Consider the following 20,002-nt stretch of genomic DNA (forward strand, 5'->3'; position numbering starts at 1 on the left):
AAACTTGTGTGACTTGGTAATGGGATTTTGGTTATTTCAAAATAAATTAGTAAATATTTTAACATTCTTTATTGGGTTTTTGATTTCTAATCTGGTAGATATTATTAGACAGATACAACATGTATAAACAAAAGCTCTTTGGAGTTCTTGATTATCTTTAAGAGTGTTGGAGTTCCTAAGATAAAAAAGTTTGCAAGCTCCGAGGTTAATAGCTTAGGCTCTGGGGTAGGTGAGAGGCCCATATCTCAGTGCTGTCATTTACTGGCTCTGTGACCTGGACCCATGATTTAACTGTGATGTGGTTTTGTTTCCTCATCTACCAGATGAGAATAACAATGTCTACCTTATGAGGATTGAATGGGGTGACATGTGAAAAGCATTTCAGAAACTGTCAGGCAAAAGTGTGTGATGGTTGGTGCTTGGGAGGTGGTAGCAAGGTATGGGGGTGAAGTGCGTGTCCCTTGAGTTCAGGCTCCCTGGGCACTTTCTGGGCCTCAGTTTCTCACCTATAAATTGGGGATGATAATAGTAGTGCCCACCTGTGGGGCTGCTGAAGAGTAAATTAATGCCTGGGACATCCTTGTTGGCTACTGTTAGCTGGGTGGGTTGTGGCTGTGAACATTGAAGCCCCCCTCTCCGGATGCCCATTGAATCCTTTCAGCCCCTGTCCTGGGTTGGTCAGTCCTCCACAGATGATATCCCCTGGAATTGGTCAGAAGGTGAATAAGTAGGCCTGTCTAGAAGGGTGGCAGGTACAACCAAAATAAGCTGCAGTTGTCAGAGATTTGTGTAAATTGCTGTAGATCAGATGACTTTGAGCTGTAACCGGCTTGACCCAAAACTGCTGCGGGTAGGAGTGAGGAGCCAGAGTCTTTTGGGGAAAGACTATGGGAGGCTTCTGAAGCTGTTGTCACGTTGGGAAGAGGGGGTGCTCTTGGGAAACACTGATCCCTACCCCCACTTGCAGGACATATCCTGACCCCAAAGTTCTGGCCCTGGAGTACAGGAATACTGACTGCTGTGGTGATGGTGGCTTTAAATTGTAGTCTTGTGTTGCTTAACAATGTTGATAAAGTCTGAGAAATGTGCCGTTGGGTGATTTCCTCAATGTGGGGACATCATAGAGTGTAATTACACAAACGTAGGTATTAAGGAGAGCCTGTTACACATGCATGCTGTATGGGATGGCCCAGGGATGGGGAACCTTTTCGTGTTGGAAGCCCTCGTTAATTTAATTGCAATCCGATAAGGCCACATTCAAGAAACTTCAATTAGATGAATTTAAAAATGTACATTATTTTGTAAAATTCCAACTACTCTGTACTTAATAATTTCAAGAAGATGAACATATTTGTTAGTTTTAAAGTTAAATTTTTTTTTTTTTTTGAGACAAAAAAAGCTGTCGCCCTTGGTAGAGTTCTGTGGCATCACAGCTCACAGCAACCTCAAACTCCTGGGCTTAAGCGATTCTCTTGCCTCAGCTTCCCAAGTAGGTGGGACTACAGGCACCCACCACAGTGCCCGGCTTTGTTTGGTTGTAGTTGTCATTGTTGTTTGGCAGGCCCATTCAGGATTCAAACCTGCCGGCTCAGGTGTATGTGGCTGGCGCCTTAGCCGCTTGAGCTACAGGTGCCAAGCCAAAGTTAACTAACTTTTTAATGACTTTGTTGTGTCTGCTTTTTGTTGGAAAGTATTTGAATATTTAGTTGCTGCATGGAGGTCTGGTGTTTGAGTTGATCCTCTAGATGGGTACATGTATCAGTCATTTGTGACCCTAACTAAGGGCATCTTGATTTGGGTTAGGAAGGAGAATGTAGATTTGCAGCAGTCAGAGGTTGAAACAGGAGAAAGCATTTTTGGGGGATGTTGCTGAAGGCATGGGCATTCTACTGCATTTTTCCATATTTCAGTCAAATCTTTCTTAGCATTAAACAATGACTTTAAAAAGTCATCTACTGAGAGGTCAGTTGATTACATCTGTAGTACTTTAGGTGCCTTGGGTTATCAAGTAGGTGAAGCTGAAGTACTCTGTTGAGTGTGATGTCCTGACTCAAAGTCAGTGAACCTTTTCATTGTATGCTCCAATTAATAGGTCTATACAAATGTGTAATCTTGAAATGATTTGCTTATGCCATCCTGCTTATCAGTGACTTTTGCTAACTGGGAAAAATGTTCATTGGAAATTTCCTTTTGAAGAAGTGGTGTTTTGAAAACAGCTTTCCTCGTAATGCTTGGATTTTTTTTTTTTTTTTTTTTGGCTGCATATCTTTCATAGACTTAGTTTTTTCTTACCTTGCAAAGAAATACCCAGGTGGTTTTTATTTGACATGATATCACACAGAAGTGCTGCGTTCCTATAGTAATGTTTTTTAAATAATTCTCATAGCCGATGCTGTTCTTCATAAAATTTAACTGTTCTTGCAGAGATAAAATTTTGGCTAACATCTATCCCTGTAATAGCAAATGCACTTTAGAATGAGATGGCAAATCCACACTGAATACCTCATCCTTCAACTTCAACATGTTATAAAACTGATGCTACCTTGTTGCACTTGCACCAAAATAATTAACAATACTTGTAACTCATTGCAAAATGTCACTTAAAATAGTAGCATTAGCACAGAGATTTTGCTGATACAGTGAAAAGAAATGAGAGCGTCTGGATTTGTTATGGTACTTTTTTTTTTATCTGTGCAATAAACCTTTCATGTTTTCCTGTTATGGAAGGTGCACTGTCTGTACATACACTTGCCAAATTTACCAAATTCAGTCCAACTTCATGGCATTTATCTTGCAAGTTGTTGAGAATATCTATTTCCTGTGTTCTGTTTGTAAGATTGCCCAAAGTGAATAACTCTTTTTAGCAAAGTGTAGCAAAGAAATTTTTCTGTTATGACCCGAATGAAATATGAATTATGTGCCTAGTTAGTATCAGCTGATTTATCCAAAGTGATTGAATAATACATAGTTTCCTTTTGAAGGATTGCGTGAAGTAGTCCTGTTAAGTTGAAGGCTAATTCATGCTAATGTTCAATTATGGCTCTTCTTGCAAGAGGCAGTTGTTTGTACTTTGAACCATCAATTGGGATCTAAACATCCTGAAACTTCCACAATTCGTTCTTTCACAATTTCTGCGTCACTGAATGGCATCTCTCCCCCCGCCCCCAAGTATATAGGTTACTTTATAAGTTGCTTCCATGGCATTACTTCTAGGCTTTACATCTTCTGATTTCTTCAGTGTAACCTTTCATGCCTCTCCTAATTTGAAACATTTATGGTCCTTATGAGTGTTTTAATGCTAATGAGCATTGGATTTCTTTAATGTTGATATTGCAGTATCACAAAGCGAGCAAATCATCTTATCTTTAGCAGAAACAAGATAATATTGCAATTCCCAATCCTAATCAAAAAACTTTTTTTCCTTCGGCATTCTCTTAGTCTTCTTTGACATAATGGGCAGTTAAGTAGACAATTAAAAAATACTGTTGAGCTGTTTAAATATTGACAAATTCTACTTCAGACAGAAACAGTGTACTGCTGTCATAAGCTTATAACAGACTGGCATACTAGACCCCTGTAAACTCTTGCCAACCTCACAGCCTCATGTGGTAGTGGCACCAGTCAGGTGAGGGAAGTTAGAACTAAGTCATGACTACAGCAGCCTTTAATTTAGCCCTTACAAAAGCTTACTGATGTTCTAATTGTGCTGGTCAGTCTGGGAGAATTATTTTATTGAAATTTATTTTATTCTTTGATATTTTAAATATGTTCACTTAAAAAATAAAAATGTGAAAGATGAACAAAAATATATTAATAAAAATAAATGGATTTGGGTGGTGCCTGTGGCTCAAAGGAGCAGAGTGCCGGCCCCATATGCCAGAGGTGGTGGGTTCAAACCCAGCCCTGGCCAAAAACTGCAAAAAAATAAATAAATAAATAAAATAAAATAAATGGATTTGTTCTGTAAAAGTTTGGATTCAGTCAAAAGGTTGCACTTAGGCTCAGTGGTTATGGTGCTAGCCACATACACCCAGGCTGGCAGGTTTGAACCTGGCCTGGGCCAGCTAAACAACAGTGACAACTGCAACAAAAAAATAGCCAGGTGTGGGCGACGCCTGTGGCTCAGTGAGCAGGGCGCCGGCCCCATATGCCGAGGGTGGCGGGTTCAAACCCAGCCCCGGCCAAACTGCAACAAAAAAATAGCCGGGCGTTGTGGCGGGCGCCTGTAGTCTCAGCTACTCGGGAGGCTGAGGCAGGAGAATTGCCTAAGCCCAGGAGTTGGAGGTTGCTGTGAGCTTTGTGATGCCACGGCACTCTACCAAGGGCAATAAAGTGAAACTCTGTCTCTACAAAAAAAAAGAAAAAAAAAAAATAGCCAGGTGTTGTGGTGGGCGCCTGTAGTCCCAGCTACTTGGGAAGCTGAGGCGAGAGACTAGCTTAAGCCCAAGAGTTTGAGGTTGCTGTGAACTGTGACGCTACAGCACTCTCTCAAGGGTGACATAGATTTGTCTCAAAAAAAAAAGGTTCCACTTAAGGATCTGGAAGGCCATGTGTAGGTGTAAGGTGGTAGGTTCCCAGCTTTGGTATAGCTTGTTGCTCCTACCCTACAAACCTGTCCAGCATGTTACTATGATGAATGCACAGTAATGCAGTTGTAACACAATAATAAATATTTGTGTATTTAAACATCTCCAAGCTTAGAAAAGGTACAGTAAAAACACAGTATAAAAGATAAAAAATTATGCATCTGTATAGGGTACTTATCATGAACAGAGCTAGAAGTTGGTCTGGGTGAATCTGTGCGTGAGTAGTAAGTGAATGTAGAGGCCTGGACATAACTGTACATTACTGTAGACTTGGGCTACACTAAATAAAAAATCTCTTTAGTAATTGATCTTAGCTTACTGTAACTTTTTTACTTTATAAACTTTGAATTTTAAAAAAAATTTTGACTCCTATAATATTTAGCTTAAACCACGTCATTGTACAGCTGTACAAAGATATTTTCTTTCTTTATATCTTTATTCTATAAGTTTTTTTATTTATTTTAAAATTTGGAGTTTTATTGCATCAGGACTATTGAGAGTTTTGTTTAGCCCTTCTTTTTTTATTTTTTATTTTTTTTGAGACAGAGTCTCACTTTGTCGCCTTTAATAGAGTGCCCTGGCATCATAGCTCCCAGCAACCTCAAACTCTTGGGCTCATGTGATCCTCTTGCCTCAGTTTTTTATTTTTTAGTAGAGATGGGATCTCACTCTTGCTCAGGCTGGTCTCAAACTGGTGAGCTCAAGCAATCCACCTGCCTCTGCCTCTCAGAGTGCTAGGATTATAGGTGTGAACCACTGTTCCCAGCTTTTTTTTTTTTGTACTTTAAAAAATTTTTTGTTAAAAACTAAGAAACATACCCATTAGCCTAGGCTAGTAATTTTCAACTAGTGTGTCATGAGAGGATCTTAGGTGTGGATAGAAATTTTTAAGATAATTAATTGAATTATTTTTGAAAGAAGTTCAAAGCACAGTAAGTATATACTTTTTTTTTTTTTTTTTTTGGATTGACATAATTTAAGTGTGCCATGGAAGTTTAACTATAGGTTCAGGTGTACCGTGAGGTAAAAAGGGTGGAAAATCACTGGCCTAGGCCTTCGCAGGATCAGGATTATCAAGATGTCACTAGATGACAGGAATGCTTTAGTTCCATTATGATCTTATAGGACCTCTGTCATATCTCATGAGGTCTGTCATTGACCAGAACATCCTTAAGTGGTACGTGGCTGTAACGTACATTTCAGGGGCACTAGATTCAGCGGGTTGGGGTGCCACTACCTGAAGAGGCTCAGAAACACTGAGCTGAGAGCTTGAGGCCCCTGCCTGCTCCTGAGGTCTAGCTTGTCACACACAGCCTTGAGCTCCCTTTCTTCTCTGGCCCTCCCAAAAGACCCAAGCCCACAGTTTTGGTCTTGGGGACACTTGGTTTGCATGCTGGGGGCGGTGATCAGGGCCTCACAGAGAGCCAGAAGACATGTCGTGGCCTTTGCTCATCCTTGGTCTCCTGGGAAGCATATACTGTGTCCCTGTGGTGAGTCAGCTTTCTGGATTACATCCACAGAATGGATGGCTACTGGGAGCTCCTGGCCCCACAAGGGTTTCTGGGGATTAGCTGAGATAGCAGGTAGACATATTGACAGGGTTCAATACAAAAGGACCATGGATTATTAGTTCCTTGTCCTGGGAAATGTGGGTGAGTTTCTCTCTCCAAGACGGCTGCATTGTTTTCTTCCTAGAAATGGATTTGGATCTTGCTGGGTGGTGGTGGTGGTTGCAGTGGTGCTGTTGCTTGCTAAGAGCATAAGACATGGGGCTCCCTTCAGGACACTTGGTCTTGGGGACAGGCAGTGGGGACCTGGCGAGGGCTAGGCAGCCCAGTGGCCTCAGGACTGACTTGCACCAGGTCATACTTTCTCCCCTGTGAGTTAGAAGCCTCCTCCAAGCCTGCACACCTGGCTGGTCAGGCAGGTCCATCAGGTGGTTGGATACTCGCAAAAGGTTTAGAGTGTCCAGCTCTGGCTGGGGGAGGATGAGGATTTGGCCCGTGGGCTAGCTTTGGACCCAGGTGTGCATTCTTCTTCAGGCTTATCTAATACTCTGCTCAGGGCTCAGGTTGGCCTGTCCTATCTGCCTGTTTTGCCTGGCCCTTTGTGGGTGACAGCTGGCATTTCCAGACCAGGGAAGGATGCAAGGGTGAGGCCAGAACAGTTGCCTCCTGAGCTGTCAAAACCAGGTTGGGGAGAGAGAGTGCATCCCTAGGTCCTTGGCTAGGGCAGAATCAGTGCTGGGGCCAGCTGGCCTGGGCTCAGGGCTCAGTGCCACCTCTTGCTCTTTCTGGCTCAGTGTTCTTGTTGGTGAAAGGGGGGCGCTGGGTTGTCACCAGTAGCCAACACAATCCAAGGGTTCATAATAGTGCCCGGCACTTCTTGAATACCATCTGAGTGCAAGTTCACTTTATTACTCCCCTTCCACAGGCACCCCCGGGAAAGCACCGTCCCCACCGCCCCTCCTTCCTGACCAGCAGGTGAATGAGAAGGTGGAGAGCCTCTCCCTCCAGCTGCGGCTGATGACTCGAGAGAGGAATGAGCTGCGCAAGCGCCTGGCTGTTGCGACACACGGGACGGCCTTTGATAAAAGGTAGCCACAACGCCCAGCTCCCCCTCTGAGCCCCACAGGCAGTGGTCACTACTCAGATGCCAACACTATCCCCCTAGCTTCTTACCATAGTTCCCAGGGGTCCGGGCTACAACTCTAGAGTGTCCCCTTGCCCTCACCTCACATCCAGAAATGTTCCCCAGAGACAGGGCCTGCAGGATTGGGGAGTGGGCACAGGTTTGTTCTGCCTCCTCCAAATCAAAATTGTGGATGGGGGTATATACGGGGAGGCCCCTGGCAGTGTTGTATGGAAGGTAGTCTCTGGTGTGTGCCTGTGGCAGAGGAGCCTGGGGCTGGCCTCCCAGGCCTTCCTACTTGCCTTGCAGATGTTTGTGGGTGGTCTTGACAGCAGTTGGAGGGGCCCCATCTTGCCTTGGTGCCTCCTTATTGGTTGGTCAGATGGCCTGGGGCTTATTTCAGCCTCTCTCCAGGCCTCTGCCTTCCAGCCCAGAGGCAATGCCCTTTCCTCTTTCTACCCTGTCTTCTGCTGCGTGAAACCACTGCCCTATAGAGAAGGGCATCCCACTGTGGAGCCCTCAGTGGCGTCTGTGTGTCTGTCATTGTCTCCCGGAAGACCCCATCCTGCCTTAGTTGAATGAAGCTTTATGTCATTTGTAAAGATACTGTTAACTGCCACATACGTATTTTTGAAAGGGTATATTCAACGTGGTGTCTTTGTTGTTTTGAAGAAAATCTTTGCTTCTTTTGTAAGGATTTAGAGGTAGATATCAGGGAAGGATGGCCCATGGGGTGGGGCAGAGAAGGAGTCTGTATCTACTTGTATGGTCCAGGAGGACTTCCTGGGGAAGGAAGAGGGACGCAGAGCAATTTATCCTTTAGCGTCCATGCTGGGGGGGGGGGTGGGGGTCTTGCGGGGAGAGGGTATTAGTTTAAACACTTTATTAGACCTCTTTCCTTTAGGAGGGTGAAGGGTCTGTGCCTCTGAAATGGTGTTAGGGCTGCACAGGTTGAGGTTGAGGTTGTTTCTATGAGAATATGTTCCTCAGTCTGATGGCATAAAGGCGGGACAGGTAAAGATATGGCTGTGCTGGCACGTGAGAGTCACCACACTGTGGCCCATGGGTCACATGTGGCCCTCTTCCTGTTTTGTAAATAAAGTCTTATTGGAACACAGCCGTGCTGATTGGTCTACACAATGTCTCTTGGCTGCTTTAGTGTTATGCAAATAGAGTGGGAGCAACAAAGACTGTATGGCCTGCAATGCTGACGTAGTTACTATGTGGCCCTTTACAACAAAGATGGCTGAAGGGGTTCTCAAACTGGATGAATCACCAGAATCATCCAGAGAGCTTGTCAAAGCAAGGATCACTAGCTGTCTTCTCTCTTCGTCACATGTGACTTAGGAAGTCTGGGGTGAGACCTGAGAATTTGCTTCCCACTGATAGGTGCTGCACATCTAAGAAGCCCACTTCAAGAACCACTGCTCCTGGCCAGTGTTTTCAGCTTGGTTGCACACTGGATTCCTCTGGAGTGTTTTTAAAAAGCCTGATGCCTGGCTCATATCCCCAGAGATGCTGATGTAATTGGTCTAGGCATTGGTATTTTAATGTGGACTCAAGATTGAGAATCACTGTTCTAAAGAGAAGAGAAACCTCATCATGGGTTTCTGGTGGATCCAGACTTAGATGCAGGGAGCTCAGGCAACTGAGGCTCCCTCCGTCCTGGGGATTCCAATTTCACAGGTCTGGGGCAGCTGGGACATGTGAGTTTAACAAGCACCTGGGTGGTTGTGGTGCACAGGAAACCGGTATTTGGAACCAGTGGGCTGGCATGATCTGGACATGGCTTGACTGTCATTGTGAATCCCGGAGCCTTTGTTCATGGGCCCGTTTGCTCTCGGGGCCAGGCCCTACCACAGGCTGAATCTTGACTACGAGAGGCTGCAGATCCAGTGCTCTCGGGCCATGTCGGACCTGCAGAGCCTGCAGAGCCAGCACACCAATGCGCTGAAGAGGTGCGAGGAGGTGGCCAAGGAGACCGACTTTTACCAGTGAGTGTCGCCTGCTAGGGCAGGCTCCCCGCCCCTGTGGACGGCTGCCTTTGTCCATCTTTCCTCTGACCAGAGCCAGGGGTTCTGGTTCTAGTCCTACCCCTGCCGCTTAGCAAGCAGTCTGCCTTCAGCAAGTGGATTTGTGCCTTTGGGCCTTAGTTTTCCTAAGTGTAAAATGAAGCTGTCCATCCCTCAGGAGCCTGATAGGCAGGAGGTCAGGCAGATTGCCGGGGCTCTGTCCAGGGGCTCTGCTGTGGCTTGTCCCCATAGGACGGGTGGATGGACCTGCTTTCCTTGCGTTTCCGGGTGCCCCTCTGAGCGTGTTTGCCTGCCTACCTACTGATGCTTGCCCAGAGCCCAGTACTTGGATGTGCCAAGTCTGTACCAGAGAGGGACTTATCTTTTCTTTGGAGATAATGTGCCCATGCTGGTGCTAGGTTTGTAGTTTGTAACAAGTGGTTTGATTGTTTCTGGAATTTGGCCACTGGCAGACTTTGGCTGTCATGTGTTCCTACCTGTGTGGTTATTGGAAGTGATGGGACTTGGAGGGGCTGGCGGTGCTTGGGGGTGGGAGTGAGAGTGAGGGGCTGACTGGGCTCACCGTGAGTGTGTGGGTGGGGGGTGTTGCAGCACGCTGCACAGCCGGCTCCTGAGTGCCCAGACCCAGCTGAAGGATGATGTGGACATGCTGAGGCGGGAGAACGGACAGCTGCTGCGGGAGCGGAACCTGCTGCAGCAGTCCTGGGAGGACATGAAGCGGCTCCACGAGGAGGACCAGAAGGAGATTGGTGACCTCCGGGCCCAGCAACAGCAGGTAGGGGCCAGGCGGCTGGGGCAGACCTTGGTGTCAGACCATGGTGTGCCAGCCACCCACCCAGCCACCCACGTGCTCTTGAGATCACTTAGCAAGTGTTTGATGCCTGGCTCGTGCGGGACACCTGTGAACAGACACTGAGTCCTTCTCTCCTGGAAGCTGCAGTCTGGTGAGGGAAACAGATGGTAATTAAGTCACCACACATGTAGTGTGTCTCCAGGACTGTCACAGGGGCTCCCAAAGAGGAGGCACCATGTGGTGTGCTGTGTGGTATGACAAGGGATTTGACTCAGTCTGAGGTTTAGGGGTCGGGGGAGATGTTTAGCTTATTTCCTTTGTGCAGTTCTCATGAGATGAGAGATACACAGAGGTTTGGAATACTAAAGCCCCATGCAAATATGAGATGCAGCAATTCCTTTTTTTTTTTTTTTTTTGTAGAGACAGAGTCTCACTGTACTGCCCTCGGGTAGAGTGCCATGGCGTCACACGGCTCACAGCAACCTCTAACTCTTGGGCTTACGTGATTCTCTTGCCTCAGCCTCTCAAGCAGCTGGGACTACAGGTGCCCGCCACAATGCCCGGCTATTTTTTTGTTGCAGTTTGGCCGGGGCTGGGTTTGAACCCGCCACCCTTGGCATATGGGGCCGGCGCCCTACTCACTGAGCCACAGGCGCCGCCCGCAATTCCTTTTTTTTTTTTTTTTGAGATAGAGTCTTACTATGTCACCCTCGGTAGAGTGCTGTGGCGTCACAGCTCACAGCAACCTCCAACTCCTGGGCTTAATTGATTCTCTTGCCTCAGCCTCCCAAGTAGCTGGGACAACAGGCGCCCACCACAATGCCCGGCTATTTTTTTTGTTGTTGTTGCTGTAGTTTTCGTTGTTTAGCAAGCCCCAGGCTGGGCTTGAACCGGCCAGTTTTGGTGTATGTGGCCAGCCCTCTATCCACTGAGCTACAGGCACTGAGCCGTAGCAGTTCTTACTGTTGTTTTTCTTTGAGCGTGGCCTGTTGCTTTTTGCTGCTCTCTGCATGCCAAGTTAGTTTCTTTGCTTTTTTCAGCTCTTGGTTCCTGTTGATGAAGGCAAGTGTAACAGGCCAGTCAGAACACTGGCTTGCTATGAGTGATGTTGAGCAAGTTCCTCCTCTCTCGTAGCTCATGGTCTGAATCCATGCAGGCTGCCTAGGGACATGGGAAGGGCAGATAATACCATCTGTGTTTGTAGATGGTTGGCTGTTTGGGGTTGGAAGGTATTCCCAAGGGGAAACAACAGCCTCCAAGCATTGCAACATAGGGCTAGCTGAGCAGAGAACCACATCCCCATCAGACATCATTTGTGGTCCCTGAGCTAAAGCACTACTCAATAGGCTTGCTAGAAACATTTACAATTCTTAAAAGTCTTAATTGCGGGGCAGCGCCTGTGGCTCAGTGAGTAGGGCGCCGGCCCCATATGCTGAGGGTGGCAGGTTCAAACCCAGCCCCGGCCAAACTGCAACAAAAAAAAATAGCCGGGCGTTGTGGCGGGCGCCTGTAGTCCCAGGAGCTCAGGAGGCTGAGGCAAGAGAATCGTGTAAGCCCAAGAGTTAGAGGTTGCTGTGAGCCGTGTGACGCCACGGCACTCTACCTGAGGGCAGTACAGTGAGACTCTGTCTCTACCAAAAAAAAAAAAAAAAAGTCTTAATTGTGAAACTTAACAAACTTCTAGTGTATCTTACAAGAATAAATTGCCAACCAGCTGCCTCATCACCCCCAAATATCAACTGTATTTTTTTTTTTTTTTTAACACACAAGGATATTCTCCTGTACAACAGAAATACAAACATCAACATCAGGAAATTAATGTTGATTGATCTTAGCCATCTCATCAGCAGACCTCACTGAGCTATGCCAGTCTCAAGAGCATCTTTAATAGGAAAAGGATCTGGTTCTGAATAAAGCAGTGCATTTAATTTTCTCATCTCTTTCAGTTGGGGATGGTTCCTCAGGCATTCCTTTAACTTTATGACCTTGATGCTTTAGAAGATTACAGGCCAGCTGTTTTGTAGGGTGCCTCTAAACTTGGATTTGTCTGATCCTAATGGTTTGATTCAGTATATGCACTTTGCCAGGAATATCAAAGTAATGACGCTGTGTTCTTCTCATTGTGTCCTGTTCGTTGAGACTTGCTTTGATTTGACCCATTACTGATGGTATTCACTCCATCACTTGACTAAGTGGTGTCTTCAGGTTTCTCCACTGTAGGTTTACTTGTTTTCCTTTTGCCTCCTGTCTTAGATTGATCTATCTCTATTTAGATCCTAGGTTCTTGTTTTATTCACTGGGTGTAACCCATCACGGCCGGGGAGCCCCTTTGAGCTTGCTTCTCCGTCTTTTTGACACGACTCCTTCATTCTTTGAGCACTTTCTTTTTGGCACAAGATGCTCTAGGCTCATTTTATAATTTTCCTGTCCTGTCCCCTGGAAACAGGCCTTTTTCTCCAAGGAATCCTCATTCCTGTTAATGGAGAATTGTCTTAAGAAGCAAGATCTGAGAGCTGGGTGTGCTTATAGCTATTGGGTGATCACTGCTCCTAGACCCCTTATTTCACAAAGGGAAATCATACATTTTGTTGCTAACATTTTTTTAAATAATATACATATTAAGTATGTTTTTCTGTTTTAGTACAAATTCTACCTCGTCTTTTTTTTTTTTTTTTTTTAAGAGACAGATTCTCATTTTATCACCCTTGGTAGAGTGCTGTGGCATCCCTGCTCATAACAACCTCCAACTCCTGGGCTTAGGCGATTCTCTTGCCTCAGCCTCCCGGGTAGCTGGGACTATAGGTGCCCGCCACAACGTCCGGCTATTATTTGTTACAGTTTGGCTGGGGACAGTTTCAAACCCACCACCCTTGGTATATGGAGCTGGCGCCCTACCTACTGGAGCCACAAGTGCTGTCCTACCTCATCATTTTTAACTTCTTTATGCTTTGTTACATAGAATTGATTTAACCAGTGTCCTGTTGACTGACTCTTAGAGTGGTTTTTAGTATTTTCCCATGATGAACTATATTTTGCTGGAAAACTTGCTTTCATTGTTTATTTTCTTTTTTTTTTTTGTAGAGACAGAGTCTCACCCTATGGCCCTCGGTAGAGTGCCGTGGCCTCACACAGCTCACAGCAACCTCCAACTCCTGGGCTTAGGCGATTCTCTTGCCTCAGCCTCCCAAGTAGCTGGGACTACAGGCGCCCGCCACAACGCCCGGCTATTTTTTGGTTGCAGTTTGGCCGGGGCTGGGTTTGAACCTGCCACCCTCAGTATATGGGGCCGGCGCCCTACCAACTGAGCCACAGGCGCCACCCTATTTTCTTAATGCTTAGTGAGGTTATGTGTGGAATATCCAGGGCAGGCCCAGCAGGGACCCTGAGATGGATAGGCTTTGGGCTATCAGGTGTCTTTTTTGTGAGGCTTCCGATTAGGGAAGTGGTTGTGTAAGCGTAGGCCTAGTGACTGTGGGCAGAGGTAGGCGTTTACTATTGACTGAATCTGGGTGATGAAAAAGAGAAGGAAAGGTAAGTGCTGGCCAGGGCAGATCGCAGCAGGAGGCAGAGAGCCCTGTGTCACAGCAGGGAGACCCCCTCCGCGCCTGCTACTGCATGCCCTCCGAGAAGCTGGGCACCCTGCATTTTGCTCTCTCCCATCCTTTTAACGGTTTGGGGGGCAGCAGTGTGGTTCTCCTGGAGCATTGCTTTCAGGATGAAATGAGATGGCGACCAAGGTTAGCGCTGAATTCCCCCTGCAGGGACCTTTCTTCCAACATGTTCTTGGAGCTTGCTAGAGCAAACAAATGTAAAGATGCTGGCTTTCCATTTTTTTTTTTAGGGCAAATATATATATATATATATATATATATATGTGTATATATATATTTTTTATACCTCAAAAGACATTCCTCAAAGGAATCCAGCTGTGAAGCAGGTGAGGATGGGGGTGCTGTGGTGAACCTGCAGAGGGGAGCAGCCCTGGCTGGGGTATGAGTGGTAACTGCCCCCCCCCCCCCAGGAGGGCAAGCAACCCTAACCCTAACCCTCACCCCCAGGGGAGGTCAACCTCGTCTTTTTTTTTTTTTTTTTTTTTTTAAGAGACAGTCTCACTTTATCGCCCTCGGTAGAGTCAGTCAACAGGACACTGGTTAAATCGTCCACTCCTTCACTACTCCCTGTTTGCTTACTTCCTTGCTTTTCTTTGCTGTTACCTTGGCTAGAGTGCAGTGGCATCATTATAGTCCACTGTAACCTCAAACTCCTGGGCTTAAGTGATCCTTCTGCCTCAGCCTCCCAAGTAGCTGGGACTATAGGCGTGCACCACAATGCCCAGCTACTTTTTCTATTTTTAGTAGAGATGGGGGTGGTGGTGTCTCTCTTAGGCTGGTCTTGAACTCCTAAGTGACCCTCTCCCCTCAACCTCCCAAAGTGGTAGGATTATAGGTGCGAGCCACTGTGTTGGCCGCCACTTCCTTTTGTTACTCATTTGCCTGCTGACTTTATTTAATTTTTCACCTTGGTCTAAACTTGGCTCAGTTAACTTTTTGCATTGGGGTTTAGTTTAGCTTTTATTCTTTGAGAGATGCATAATTTCTTTGTGTCCAAGGGCATTCGCACAGCCTTGCTAGACAATGTGAGGTTGGGATTTTCTCATTGTAGCAGAATTGGCGTCATATGGTTGTCATGGGGGCTGGTGCTACATATAGAGCCTGGGCAATGCGTGCCTGTGTGTAAGAAGTGCTCAATAAATGTTGCTGTGTTATTGTTACCATTTTAGTCCTATCCAGTCTGGATTAAAATCTGCCTCCTAGAGGGTATGTAGAAATTGGAACCCTCACACATGGCTGGAATAAAATGGCGTGGCTGCAGTGAGAAGCTGCCTAGGGATTTCCTGAGAAAGTCAGGCATAGTTATCAGATGACCCAGCAGCTCCACTCCTAGGTATATGCTCAGGAGAATTAAAAATGTATGTCTACATAGAAACTTGGAAATGTGAATATTTCTAGCAGCCTTATTCGTAGCAACCAAAAAGTGGATGTCTATGAGTAATAAACAGATGAATAAAACATGGTATATTCATACAACAGAGTATTAGTCAGTGTAAAAGGCAGTGAATTACCGATGCATGCTGTAGTGTGAGTGAACTTGAAAAACATTACAGCAAAAGAAAGAAACCAGCCACAGAAGACCACATATGATGATTCCAATTATATGAAATGTCCAGAACAGGGAAATCCAGTGAGACAGTAGATTTGTGGTGGTCTTAGACTGTAGAGGATGGGAATGACTGCCGATGGGCATGGGTTTGTTTTTGGAGTGATGAAAATATTCTGGAATTAGATTGTGGTAGTGGGTGCACCTTGCAAAACCACTGAATTGCACACTTTAAAAGAGTGAGCTGTGTGGGTATGTCAGTTATAACTCAGAAGAAAGGAAGCCTCCAATTTTCACCTTGCCATTAAAACCCTACCCTTCTGAGGTGTGAAGTTTCTTTGCCGCCCCTTGAGAGATCTGCAGACTGAGACTGTCTGCTTCTGTTCCCTTCCCCATCTGCCCACATAGGAAGGCCTTTCTTCTTGATCCCTCTATCACATTCCTGTCTCTCCTTTTCCTACACCTGTGGTCCTTGGTGGCAGGGGGTGGAGTGGTGTGGGCATTAGTACTGATGGCTAAGAGTCACCCTGGCCCATGGGAGAGGAGGCCTGGCTGCTACAGGGAGTGGGAGCATCTCTGAGCTGCTGGGCCCCTGGCCATCCCGGCCCAGGTGTGGGCGACATGCCCTAGCCGTGGGCTGCTCTCGGATTAGAGAATGGTGGGGCAGCAGCAGAGGAACAGGGGACTTGCTCCCCACCAGGCCTGGGGGCAAAGGTCCATCCTGCAGGACAAGGCCTGTTTTGTTGCCTGGTTCCTCCCTTGCCTTGTAAACTTGAAGAGGCCCTTGCAGGGTAAATGGTGCTGTTTGCCTTGCATGTTTGCTGGAGGGATTTGCAGGGCTCCCCAGCCCTCTGCATGATTTATCTCAGAGGAAATGAGGCAGCTCTGGAAGGGGGGGCCTTGGACCTGGGCCTTGACCTCTCTTACATTTGAGAGCAGCAGACAGGTGCTTTGTCTTGTGTGAGTGAGGGGGAGGGCCGCAGCCTGGCGGTTCTGTCTCTGGTCTTGTTGGCTGGAATCTGCCACCTTGGATTCTTTTGGGTGGCACCAAGAATGTCCAGGAGATCCTGGAAGGAGACTTGACAGGCCTCAGTTGTGGAAACAAAGGAGAGGATAATTTTGCATCTTTGCTTTGCTTACTTTCTTTTTAAATCGAAATAATGCATATTCTTTGATTAAAAAAGAGTAAGACTTCAAATAATAATGAAGGCACCTAGCCCTTCCTCAGTCTTGGCTTTACTTTGTAGAAATGACTGGCCTCTATGTAAACTGCTTGGAATGTGTATCTTTTTTTTTTTTTTTTTTTGAGATAGTGTCTCACTCTGTCCCCCTGGATAGAGTGCTATGGTGTCATAGCTCACAGCAACTTCAGACTCTTTGGCCCAAGTGATTCTCCTGCGTCAGCCTCCCGAGTAGCTGGGACTACTACTCCCAGCTGCAATGTCCAGCTAGTTTTTCTATTTTTAGTAGAGATGGGTGTCTTGCTCTGATGTTCAGGCTGTTTTCGAACTTCTGAGCTCAAGTAATCCACCTGCGTTGGCCTCTCAAAGTTCTAGGATACAGGCATGAGCCACCATGTCCTGCTGGGATGTGTATTCTTACAGATTTGTAAAATGTTTTATTTAACATGTGGTTTTTGTTTCTTGAAATCTGTCCTTTTTAAGATCCTACAATATATAAGGTCTGAAAATTAAGTTTGTGTACTTGTCCTGGAACAAGTGCTGAATATCACTATGGTCACCTTCAAAGTACTTCCTTTGTGAAACTGTGAACCGAAACACCAACACTTAGTTTACCCTTTAAAGCAATTTTAGAGCTTTTTCTTGAACGGTCATCAGAACTGTTGTATTATCCTTGGCATCCTGAATGTCAGATATCCTGCTTTCAATATTTCCTCTATCTTTGGGTAAAGAAAAGACAAAGGAGGTTGGAGTTTGTGGCTCAGTGAGCAGGGCGCTGGCCCCATATACTGTGGATGGTGGGTTCAAACCCAGCCCCGGCCAAATTGCAACAAACAAATAGCCGGGCGTTGTGGCGGGCGCCTGTAGTCCCAGCTGCTCAGGAGGCTGAGGCAAGAGAATCGCCTAAGCCCAGGAGTTGAAGGTTGGTTGCTGTGAGCTGTGTGATGCCACGGCCTTCTACCAATGGTGATGGAGTGAGACTCTGTCTCAAGAAAAAAAGAAAAGACAAAGGACTGGGGGCCAAAGCAGGTGAGTAGGGAGTGTATTCCAGTACAGTATTTGTTTCTCATAGCGCCATGTAAGCTGGTACATTGTGTGCTACAAGAGCCATGAGTTGTTGGTGAAAGTTGAGGTTGTTTTGTTTTAACTTTTTATGCAGCCTTTTCAGCACTGTCAAATGGCAAACTTGGTTAACTGTTTGTCCAGTTGGTACAAATTCATAATGAACAATCCCTCTGATATCAAAAAACGTTAGCACCATCATTTTTACTCTTAATTTGTAGTGATGGAACTTTTTTCATTGTGGAGAAGTGGCTGATTTGCATTGCCCACTTTATTTCAGGGTTGTATTGGTACATCTGTGTTTGATCACCAGTGATAACACGGCCCCAAAACATCATCTTGCCTCGTGAACAGGTTTTGGCAAACTTAGACTCTCTTTTGCTTTTGTTCATCACTGAGCTCCTTTGGGATCATTTTTGCATGGACCTTCCTCAGGCCAATATTTTCAGTGAAGTTTTTTTTTTTCTTTTTTTTTTTGAGACAGTCTCACTCTATCACTCTGGGTACCTACCCAGAGTGGTATCTGCCGTGGTATCAGCCTGGCTCATAGCACCCTCAAAGTCCTGGGCTCAAGGAACCCTCCTGCCTTAACCTCTCGAGTAGCTGGGAACACAGGCACCCAGCACAACGCCTGGCTTGTTGTATTTTTGTTCTATTTTTAGTAGAGATGGGGTCTTGTCTTGCTCAGGCTGGTCTCAAATTTGTGAGCTCAAGCAATCCACCTGCCTCAGCCTCCCCAGAGTGCTAGGATTACAGGCGTGAGCCACTGCACCTGGCCCAGTTCAGATTTTTCTGTTTCTCTATTAATGTTTGCTTGGTCTGCTATGCTACTCACAGTCAGCCGACGGTTTTGTTGCACAGATTTTTGCACTGTTTTCATCAGTTCTGCTTGTTGCTAGCTGCCTTGACGTCTCTTCATCAGTGATGTTTTCTCTCCCCTCAGAAAAACATTTAATCCGTTTGTACACTGCCATTTTCTTTGTGGCATTACCCCATAAACTTGGACTAATGTGTCCCTGATAGCACTTCCACTCTTGCCAACTTTAACAAGAAATTTATTGTTTGTTTATTGCTCTAATTCAAGGTCTGACATTTCTTGGGGCCACATAAAAAAACATGCATCAACAGTAGTGAACGCCACTCAGCCAGATACGGACGCGTGTCAGCATGAACACAGCTGTGAGGCACTGATAGAGCAAGGTTATGAAACCTTACCAAGTTGTCTGTGTGCGCAGTGATGCCACTGTAAGGGCCTGGTGGCAAGTTCGTGAACTTAATTGTCAGACTTGGTATCATGGGTCTCCTTACATTTTCTGTAAGTTTAAACATCTAAAATGGTATTTCATAGTTTCACCGTCAGAAATACATTAATCCCATTCTGTGTATGTGTTGAGTGTATTGGTTGTCAGCACATTTCCCCCATTTGACAAACAATTTTTCGGTAGATACATGTATACCTTTATGCTGTTTTGTAGATAACACAGTAGGACTTCCATAGTTGACCACCTCCTTAAATTGGTCTAATTTTCACAGACCAGACAAGCATCACGTGGACCTATCAGTCAGTAGGCCGAGATCCATATGCTGACCGGTATGCTACAGTCCTTTGGGTTGTCAACTTAAAGAGGCTCTACTGTATTTTCAGGTTTGATTCTCAGAGGCAAAATTGCTGGGTTCAATGCAATGCACATTTTCTTTTTCATGGGTTCTGCCAGTTTATTTGGGAAACTTGTAAGCCCTCCTTTCTCTTTCTTCTGGCCCTTTCCTCTGTCTTTAAAAGATACTTTTGCTTGTAATTCTTGAGTTAATTTTCTTGTTCCAGGTTTCCTGGATTATTGCCCTTTCATGGCCTGGAGGAAGGAGGGGAGGGGCTTTTCTGGGTGTTTGAGAGGCATCCCTCACTGAGAAGCACAGAGAGAAGGAGTGTTTCTGACCATTGTGGAGTGCAGAAATGGGCAGTCCCCCATCCCACCCCATGTGACTTCTAGCCTCCCTCCAAAGCCTGCTCTTCACCCATCTGTCTATGCACAGACCAGCCGGGGAGACATCCTAAAGTCTGCTTCCTGCCTGAAAGAAATTTGTTGTCCTTCATTTTAGATTTCTGGGCCAAATTTAAATGTTCTCTTCTCCATTAGTCTTAACTGGGAAGCTAAACATTTGGCTGCAGTTATATGTGTGTCTGTGTGTGTGCACACATGACATATCTATGGGGAATTATCTACTAAGAACATAATCTAGGAAAAGAATTCTAGACCAAAAGATGAGGTTGCCTTACCAGTTCTCTGGTGTTAGCTGTGGCCTCGATTCCTCAAATTTCTTGAGTGGCTGTTCGTGACATAGCACAGACACGATCCTGAGCCATTCTTAAAAAAAGTTGAGACGTGCTTGGGGGCCTATGAGCCTCTGTGAATATCTGGATGGTGTCCTGTGGGAATATTCTTTTTGAGTCTAAGGCTAGAATGAGAAGCAGAGGCTGGGAATTTGTGTAGCTCACAGGACACAAAACCCCATACAGTGGGCTGAGTGTGGAGGTAGGTAACCTTGGTGGAAATAGCACAG

At 45.8% G+C, this 20,002-nt stretch overlaps 1 protein-coding gene across 3 annotated transcripts in view; it reads left to right on the forward strand.

Annotated features, from left to right (window-relative positions):
* The window catches only part of DLG5 (discs large MAGUK scaffold protein 5), a 142,997-nt gene that overhangs the window by 62,502 nt on the left and 60,493 nt on the right, over positions 1-20,002 (forward strand). For 2 of the 3 annotated variants that reach the window (XM_053584035.1, XM_053584036.1), the window contains exons 3-5: positions 7,020-7,182; positions 9,068-9,211; positions 9,842-10,025. In XM_053584035.1, the coding sequence (XP_053440010.1) occupies positions 7,020-7,182; positions 9,068-9,211; positions 9,842-10,025 (491 nt within the window). Of the gene's footprint in view, positions 1-7,019; positions 7,183-9,067; positions 9,212-9,841; positions 10,026-20,002 lie in introns of those variants that run through there. The other variant, XM_053584037.1, reaches the window with a different exon arrangement.

Source organism: Nycticebus coucang, chromosome 3 (assembly GCF_027406575.1).
Source record: "Nycticebus coucang isolate mNycCou1 chromosome 3, mNycCou1.pri, whole genome shotgun sequence".
NCBI lineage: Eukaryota > Metazoa > Chordata > Mammalia > Primates > Lorisidae > Nycticebus > Nycticebus coucang.